The sequence below is a fragment of the Nansenia antarctica genome (assembly GCF_963989245.1).
Source record: "Nansenia antarctica genome assembly, chromosome: 5".
NCBI lineage: Eukaryota > Metazoa > Chordata > Actinopteri > Argentiniformes > Microstomatidae > Nansenia > Nansenia antarctica.
In genome coordinates this window covers 15,941,242-15,950,565 of record NC_137690.1, presented here as the reverse complement: position 1 = coordinate 15,950,565, position 9,324 = coordinate 15,941,242, and the positions used below count along the sequence as shown (strand labels likewise).

General features: G+C 44.0%; 1 protein-coding gene across 1 annotated transcript in view; it reads left to right on the top strand.

Annotated features, from left to right (window-relative positions):
- Window positions 1-7,252, top strand: part of plat (plasminogen activator, tissue) — a gene marked incomplete at its 3' end in the record, with an annotated part of 7,815 nt that extends 563 nt beyond the window's left edge. Inside the window, exons 2-14 of the mRNA XM_080531390.1 lie at window position 1; window positions 485-619; window positions 1,437-1,547; window positions 2,535-2,709; window positions 3,033-3,124; window positions 3,279-3,453; window positions 4,542-4,627; window positions 4,895-4,966; window positions 5,419-5,626; window positions 5,774-5,910; window positions 6,064-6,204; window positions 6,397-6,545; window positions 7,082-7,252. The exon at window position 1 is cut by the window's left edge and continues 42 nt beyond it. Coding sequence (XP_080387516.1) covers window positions 514-619; window positions 1,437-1,547; window positions 2,535-2,709; window positions 3,033-3,124; window positions 3,279-3,453; window positions 4,542-4,627; window positions 4,895-4,966; window positions 5,419-5,626; window positions 5,774-5,910; window positions 6,064-6,204; window positions 6,397-6,545; window positions 7,082-7,252 — 1,623 coding nt within the window. The 5' untranslated portion in view covers window position 1; window positions 485-513. The remainder of the gene's footprint in view (window positions 2-484; window positions 620-1,436; window positions 1,548-2,534; window positions 2,710-3,032; window positions 3,125-3,278; window positions 3,454-4,541; window positions 4,628-4,894; window positions 4,967-5,418; window positions 5,627-5,773; window positions 5,911-6,063; window positions 6,205-6,396; window positions 6,546-7,081) is intronic.
- Between the last annotated feature and the right edge of the window lie 2,072 nt (window positions 7,253-9,324).

Below are 9,324 nucleotides of genomic sequence, written 5' to 3'. Positions count from 1 at the left end.
GGTAAGACTGGACTGACCTCTACCCTCTGCCCTTCGATCCCTCTACCTCCTACCCTCGTACACTCCTCCATATGCCCCCTCATTCCTTGAATACAGAATTTCTCTCTCTCAGCTCGTACTGTATTCTCTGATTTCAAGTGTGAGATACTATTCATTATCTACAAGTGTGTCCCTTTCACCCTGTCCTCTTGTGTACATGTTGCACACATGAACCCAGAGTGTGTGAGCATGTGTGTTCTTGTGAATATGTTGTGTACAGTATATTCCCATTGTTTGTGTTTGTGTCCTCTATGGAGTAATTGACTCCCATGTCTTTGTGTGTCTGTGTGTCTCTCTCTCTCTGTGTGTGTGTGTGTGTGTATGTGTGTCTGAATGTGCGTCTGTCTCTATGTGTCTGTCCCTGCATTGGTGTGTGTGTGTGCATGGTTGTGTGTGTATGTGTGTGTGTGTGTGTGTGTGTGTGTGCGCGTGTGTGTACTCTCAGCGAGGTGTGTGGACGGTCAGACGGCTGCGATGCGTAGTTACGGGGACACATGGCTCCGGTGGAGGGGACAGCGTGTGGAGTACTGTAGCTGTGCTTCACGAGGACGAGAGCGCTGTCACTATGTGCCCGTCATCAGTGAGTGGACACACACACACACACACACACACACACACACACACGCACACGCACACGCACAAACACACACTGGTCAACCACACTGGTCATTTCTCTGTCTGTGTATATTTTTCCAATACAAATCGATAGAACCTAATCAACAGAGGTGCCTCAACTCTTGTTCGTCTGCTTGCCCTATCTGTCTTCTCTCCTCCTTCTACCACTCCCTTGTTTTCTTCATTTCTGTTGCCCCTTATTCTCCCTTATTTCCTCCCATTCTCTCACCCAGTGTGTCAGAATGTTGAGTTGATGTTGTGTGTTCTGTGTGGGCTTTTAGAGTTATTTGAAGGGTGTAGTCTCGGCTAGGTGGTTATTTAAACCCTCTTGGCACCAGGGCTCTTGTACGCATGTTTCCCCCCACTGACAACCGCTATGAGGCATGACCACCCTCAGACAGACTAACCACAACCACATTTGAGCCTGCGGTCAAATGTCAGCCCCAGTGACATGAACATGGTCTTGAAGTTATTCTGAAAGTAGGAAATTATGAGAACTTGTAGTGGTAGAGAAAAACATATTGTGAGTTATTGATAGTCATAAAGGAGATTTTCATCAGCACGACATTTACAACCCGAGAACCCAAATACATTTACAAACTGTTCAACTAAGGTAAACAATGATTATCTGTAGGTTATTTGACATTGATAAGAGGGGGATCAATTCTGTGCAATGCTGAAAATATAATTATTAGAGAAAGAAAAGTAGGTTGTTAAAAATCACCATGACTAACTTTCTCTCTCTCTCTCTCTCTCTCTCTCCCTCTCTCCCTCCATTCTAGACTGCTACGTGTCTCACTGCTATAATGGAGGAACCTGTAAGGAGGCGGTGTATTCCTCAGACTACCTGTGCCAGTGTCCTCCAGGCTTCACGGGGGCTCAATGTGAAATCAGTAAGTACCGTACACCATACAGTACCTCACAATTCATGTTACAGTAGCATAGTCTGATAGAAAGAGAGGAAAGGTAAGAAGAGAAAGAACAGACTCACACTGTAGGTGTCATGGAGTTGTGGACTGTGGGCCTGCCGGAAAAGCAAAAGGATCCTAAAAAACACAAAAATAAAATCCCCCAATGGTTTTCTGACATATGACATAACTATGTTTAATCTTCTCTGAGGCCATTGGACACCCCACCCATTCAACATATGAAACCAATCAAAACATGGGTCCACAGCCAAATGACTTCATTCACAGCCAACAAGTGAGCTCAGTCATAATTGTGACTATGAGCATCATACGTCATCATTGGTCCTTGGTCGAAACCGCAACAGCCAAACTTTCTTTAAACATGACTTCATTTGAGTCTAATCCATGTGCTTGTATGTGGTTGCTCAGATACGATGTGGTCAGGGCCAAAACACAGCATGCAGACGTACATGTGAGTGAAGCTTTAGTCACGTCACCAGGAAATAATGTTACAGTCAGAGGAAGTTATAGTGAAGAGATTAGAATCAACAAGATCAGATCAACATGTTTATTATTAGGATGTTTTTTCTCCATAGATACCAATATGCTTGTGTCTGATAGAATGTACATACCAATGAGTAGTGGCCTAGTGGGTAGTGAATTAGACTGGTGATCAGAAGGTCATGAGTTCAAATCCCACCCAGGAACACCGCCACAAGTGTGCCCTTGAGTAAGGCACTTAGCCCTAAGTTACTCCTGGGCGACTGTCCTTGTAATCTCTAATTGTAAGTCGCTTTGGATAAAAATGTCTGCTAAGTGGTTAAAATGTAATGTAAAATTAGAAGTGTCATTGGCCCAGGATAGTGGATGGACAGACAGAGCGACAGAATGACGGAGGGACAGAGACATACAGACAGAGGGACTGTATTACACAATGTATATTATAACTCAACCTCATCTCTCTCTCCTTAGACACCAATGAGAAGTGTGTGGTCGGGCAGGGCAGTGGCTACCGCGGTACATGGAGTATCAGTCGTTCGGGAACAGAGTGTATCAACTGGAATTCTACAGCTCTAAGAGGAAAGAAGTTCAACGCCAGGAAACCTGAGGCTAAGAGTCTTGGGCTGGGCAACCACAACTTCTGCAGGTAGCAATCAATGCAACAAAGGGGGCACACTGTGGGGTAATACTGCATTGAGGAACATTCAACTGCATGATCTATGCCTGCTCTGTACTACTTTACAATGTACTTTTTTATTTTATTTTTTATTTTGTATGAGATGTATGTGTGTTGTTGTTTCTTGCCCTGGAAAGTGGACAAAAACGTTTTTTGAACTTGAACCTGCATTACATTTGTAGCTTTTTACCATTGCAAGGTGGATTTTCTAACTACGTTTTCTTTATAAAAAAAACAAATGCAAGGCTGAACCCTAACTGAATCTTGACTGTAACTCTCCCCTCCTCTCCCAGGAACCCAGACAGTGACACTAAGCCCTGGTGTTATGTCTATAAAGGCACTCAGATCGCCTGGGAATTCTGTAGCCTGTCCAGCTGCCCAGCAGGTAATAATAAACTATGACACATTTGATTTGAATTATTTCACACATTATGTTGGATATTACACCTGTATTACTGTAATGCGACTTTTGTTTTTAATTGAGCCACTAGTCACTGACTAGATTACTGACATCTCTTTCTATCTCTCTGTTGGTCCAGACCAGAACTTAGAGTGTATGCAGGGCTCAGGGCAGACGTACAGGGGGACAGTGGCCATCACCAAGACTGGGACTCGCTGTCTCCCTTGGGACTCCCCCCTCGTCACCCGCAAGATCTACACAGCATGGAGATCCGATGCCAGAGAGCTGGGGCTGGGAAGTCATAACTTCTGCAGGTACTGTTCACACAAACACACATACACACACACACACACACACACACACACACATACACACACACACACACACACACACATACACACATACACACACACACACACACACAACCACACAAAACACACACACACACACACACACGCATACACACGCACACACACACACACACACACACACACACACACACACACACAAACACACACACACACACACACACACACACACACACACACACACACACACACATTTTAATCATTTATTTATGTCCACATAGAGACAAGTATACAGGGACACAAATACTGAAGGCACAGATGGGATGCATTCACAAACAGACATGGACAATGTCTTTCACATACAACAGGACAAGACTCACGGGTACAAGTAACACCGTCTCCGCCATATATGGCGGCTGCCAATAATCGCAGAGACAGAGCAATACTTGCTGAGCCTTTTTGCTTCTCCCTTGGACATTCCCAGTAGACGTAGTCCTCTGACAACCAATCTGTGCACATGTCCAAGGCTGCCAAATATAAAGACTAATAGCGTACACCTATAGCCTAGCTCTGAGATGGTATCTACAAGCTGCTGGTATTTCATGACCTTAGTCATGAAGGCTTCCTCTAGGCTTATATCAAAGGTGCACGCTACCTCTAATACAGACACCTCTCTGGACTCTTCATCAACAACAACAACATCTGGTGTGTTAGCAGACAACTGTGAAAAGTGACATTGGTCATTACAGAAATTGAACATAGATGCATTGACACAAGCATGTGTATACATTTTCACTGTGACTGGGAAGTGAAGTGATATGTCCTTTACTATAAGGCTCACAATTCTGTCATGACGTGCTACATTCCTTTGTAAACATAACAGCCATTCAAGATATGTGATAGTGTTTCTGTAACCTGTTCTGTGGTGTGGTGCAAGCAATGAGGAACCTGAGTGGAAGGAAACCAAATAGACCAAACACACACACACACACACACAAACACACACACACATACACACCACACACCTCCTCCTCCCCTAATCTCCCCCATCTCTTTTATCCCCCTCTCTCTGCCTCCCCCTCCCTCTTCCTCAGGAACCCAGATGGTGATCTAAGTCCGTGGTGTCATGTTTACAAGAACATGCAGCTGACCTGGGAACTCTGTGGTGTCACTAAATGCGGTGAGTTTCCCTATTACCATGGCTATAGCACAATACAGTCAAATAACCACTGTAGTGTCTGCCAAAGCATCGTCATCGTCATCATCATCATCATCATCATCATCATCATCATCACTTAGATTGACTAAAGATACTATGAGTAATAGTATGTAATAGTGTCTGTCACTACTCGAATTAGTAAAATATTCTGTTGATGAAATTCAGCGCAATGACATGTACCGCATTTACAATTTCATACCGTAACCTGTATTGTTTGTTGTTCTTTAGCAAGACGACCCGTCACCATTACCATCACCACCCTAGGCCCTAGAGCACCCACCACCAACAACAATAACAGAGGTAGGATATTATATGAACAACCATAACAAATCACATCATACTGTATATCACCTCTTCTTCTTCACATGCATTTCAGGTATTTAGATGTGAAAACTCACAAGTCTACATGTGAGCAGACATTGTTGAAAATCAATAACACACTCTCTAGACAAGCCAAAACATTGCAATGCAATGGATTCGGTGAGTAATCCCCACTACTACCTAGTTAGTGTAGAATAGTGGGGATTACTCACCGAATCCATTGCATTGCAATGTTTTGGCTTGACTAGCGAGTGTGTCATTGATTTTCAACGACGTTGACATTTATTTACTCACTTTATTTTTCAGAATAAAAGTCAAAACATTTTGATTGGTTGCTGACTTGTTTCACGCTTTCGCCAGCTGCTGTCACACATACATAGAGATGTTCCAGTTTCTAACCATCATTTTCCTCCCTTACTCACTCTCCCCAGTGCCCACCTGCGGCCAGCGTACCGACAATTCTCGTAGTCGCCCCTCCTTCCGCATCCTGGGGGGCAGTCAGAGTGACATCTCAGATCAGCCTTGGCAGGCAGCCATTAACCTGTACAGCCGCAGAAACAGAGCCCACTTCTTTCTGTGTGGAGGGGTCCTCATAGACTCTTGCTGGGTCCTCTCTGCTGCACACTGCTTCGAGAAGGGGTAGGTCTCAATACACACACATGGGCGCACACACTCATACGCAGACACAGACAAACACACACACACACACACACACACACACACACACACACACACACACACACACACACACACACACTGTTAACACTGTTGTGTTGTGTCTGTCAGGGTTGAACCTGGACGGTTACAGGTTGTTCTTGGCCGAACGTTGCGTAAGGTGAACTCCAGCAGTGAGCAGATATTCGAAGTGGAAAAGTTCTGGGTCCACGAGAACTACGACGATGAATCCTTTGATAATGACATAGGTGAGCCAGCCCTTGTTATGTGGCGCTATAAGCTAAAAGATGTCTGTTGTATTTTGTTGTTTTGTATGCCATTCTCCAATAAAAATGTGTTTACTGAAAACAATCTCCTCCTTTCTCCTCCCCCCTCCTCTTCCACATATTTCCCTCCTTCAGTGCTGTTAAAGTTGAAGAGCGACATTGGCATCTGTGCAATCAACTCTCCAAAGGTTCTGCCCGCCTGTCTACCAGAGCCAGGACTCGTTCTGCCTGATTGGACCGAGTGTGAGATCTCCGGCTACGGGAGAGAGAAAGAGTGTAAGAGAAACGTACATCCTCTCTTCATATCCCTCTTTAACTGAGCGCTCTCATGTTTGAGTCTGATAGGTCCAACAGGGGGCAGTGTAAATCACATAAATATTTACACACCTCTTTAGGGTGAAAAAGACGTTTGTGAAGATATTGAATAATTGATCAAAAACAAATTAAACTTTTTCTCTCTGTCCCCAGTCGATGCAGAATACTCGGCACGTGTGAAGAGAGGTCACGTGCGTCTGTGGCCCCAGGACCGCTGCGTCCCTGACGTGCTGGCTGGGCGCCTGGTCACCCCCAACATGCTGTGTGCAGGGGACACACGAGGACTGGATGACGCCTGCAAGGTGAGGAAGGGGGGCTTTAACTCAATCTTTAACCATGCATGATTAGTAGGAATGGTAGGAGATAGATGCCACGGACAGTGAGGTGCTGGAGGGGCTTCTGCTCAGTGGTAACGTGGTCTTGAACTGTGCAAGGTGAGGGAGGAGGGGTGGAGCCACCTGAGGGAGGACTGAGGGAAAGTGAAAAGTTGGTGACCTTTGGTTCCCACACCGCTGATGGGAAGGACACCTGCTGAACTCTCTTTTAGGGCACTCTCCCACAGAACGCTGGAGTGTGGCTCACTCCGGTTTAGGGAGAGAGTTGATCCTCTATCTTGACTAAATTGGTGACACTATTTGCCTAAATGGCTAATTAGCTGGTAAAGCAATATAGCCAATGAGTAACATATACAAGTAGTCTACTTACCCAATCATCAAAACGCTGTATCAGTTATAGAAATCCGTGTCACCTGTACTATATGTCAATTGTGAACGTGTGTCTGACTCTCTCTCTCTCTCTCTCTTTCTTGCTCTCTCTCTCTTTCCTCCCTCCTCTGCAGGGGGACTCTGGAGGTCCTCTCGTCTGTCAGAAGGATGGGAAGATGACTCTGATGGGTGTGATCAGCTGGGGCGACGGCTGTGGGAAGAAGGACACCCCCGGGGTGTACACTCGTGTCACCCGCTACACTGACTGGATCAGCAGCAAGATGAAGGCACACCAGAACAACTGAGACCTGCTCAGAGCAAGGGACACTACTACTACTCAGTGTGGGGAAAACATACACGTGCATACACAGACAGACAGACAAAACACACACACCCATAAGCTGATACATGGATAGACAGACAGACAGAGAGAGGGAGAGAGAGAGAGAGAGATCATTAGCCTCTGACAGAAACCTGGTTGGTACCGCTGCATCAAAGAGTCTCAGTCAAAATGGATGCCTTAAACAGTAACATTAACACTTAAACTCCAGTCTTTTACCTCCCTTACAGTAGGTTCTGAAATTCATGTTGCTGGATCTAACACTACTTTCCCCCCTCCTCCATCTGCAGACTGCCTTAGCTCTCCTCATCTCCCTAGTGCCTTCTTTCTGCTAACCATAGATCCCCTATTTGAGTAAGGATGTCTGTAGATACCTATGGTGCTAACACTCCCTTCCTCTCTCTCTCAGAGTCACAGCGTGCCAGAACTCCACAGATACTATATATAACTATATAACTATAGATAACTATAAGCCAGGGCAATTCTGTGATGTCATCTTTGGGGAGGCAGTGGTTTGAAACAGAGGCTAATCCATAATGTCGGTTTAGTATGGAACAGAGAAATCTTGATATGCCATGAGAATGCGTGTAAATAGTACAGTAGCATTATCAGTCAAACCAGGGCACCAATACTTTGCACACAAGGTCCCATAGGAATATTGTATCCACTCCAATGAATAGTATTCTTTTCAGTTCATTTGTACTCTTACATTTTTTTTTACACAAAGCGACTTACAACACAAAGTAAATGAATCATCTATCCATCAGTCATCATAAGAAAAATAAATCTGTGCCTGTGCCAGGGGCCATTGGTAGTCAGAAGAAGAAGGATGAATTACTTTATTTTTTATTTTATTTCTTATTTACAGTAGAGAAACTGTACAGGGGGGTCGTGGGGATGAAGAGGGCTTATGACTTGTCATCTGTATACTGTAATGTTATACAGTATCAGCTTGTTTTAACATGGATCACTCCCATATAGGAATACCTGAACACAAGACTATCTGCTGGATCAGAGTCAATCTAAGGCAGCGGATGCATTCCAAACTAAAGCTCAAGCCTTTCTCTTTATCCTTGCTGACTCCACTGGACCCTTGTTTATCTGTTTGAACTGGATGGGTGTAGGCACTAGGGATTATAGAAGGGACTCACATGCCCTCTCCTTTTAGATTCACAATGGACAAGATGGAAAAGTAGGGGATACGGAAAGGGGACAAGGAAAGGGGATGAGTTATCAGTTTGATATTAGCCCAGGGACTTTACCCACCCACAATAATCAGTTTCTACTCCCAAGATGTTGGGTTGAGCCCAGTGTTGAGCATGTACAGTTTTTTTTAAAAAGTTGACTATACTGTATGTTGAAGGACTGGGAGGTGTTTGTCTGTATCAAATGAATGCTCTTTGACTGCAAAAACTCCCTAAACTTAGTTTTTGTTCATACAGTATGTCTTTGTAAGTGTTGTTGCTATCATGTAATATCTCTTAAAGACCCTCTCATTATGGTTTTATGTTGTGTATTAAGTTAATATTTATGTGTATTTCTATTGTAATTGTTGTTTTGTAGCTGCTGTGATGTTTATGGAGTTTTAAAATTGTAATAATAATATTTGTAATTTATTTTCTATGCTATCATAACCTTGTTTGGGGAAGACACTCCTTAATTCTTAATAAAGAATGTTTTGAATATATATTTCTTTCTCTTTTGATATTCTCTTGCATCTAACTGATAGAGCATTTTTCTTCAACCACATACATTTTGTCATGAAGTTAATTCTCTACTCTCTTGCCTCCCATGGCACCACAGGCTCAATATGGATGTCTGGACTGACAGTATGACAAAGGTAATAGTGTACTCTCCCAGTTACTGTTGTGTCTGATTCAAACGTGCGTTTGGGGCAAGCTATTCCCCTAAATCACTACAAGTATGATAACATCTCAGTTTCAACCCAGGCACTGGACTTCCCTTTACAGTAAAGTGAGAGCAAAGGTCAGTACAGTACAAAGGTCAGTGCATCTCAGTAGTCTACAGTGGCTTCCT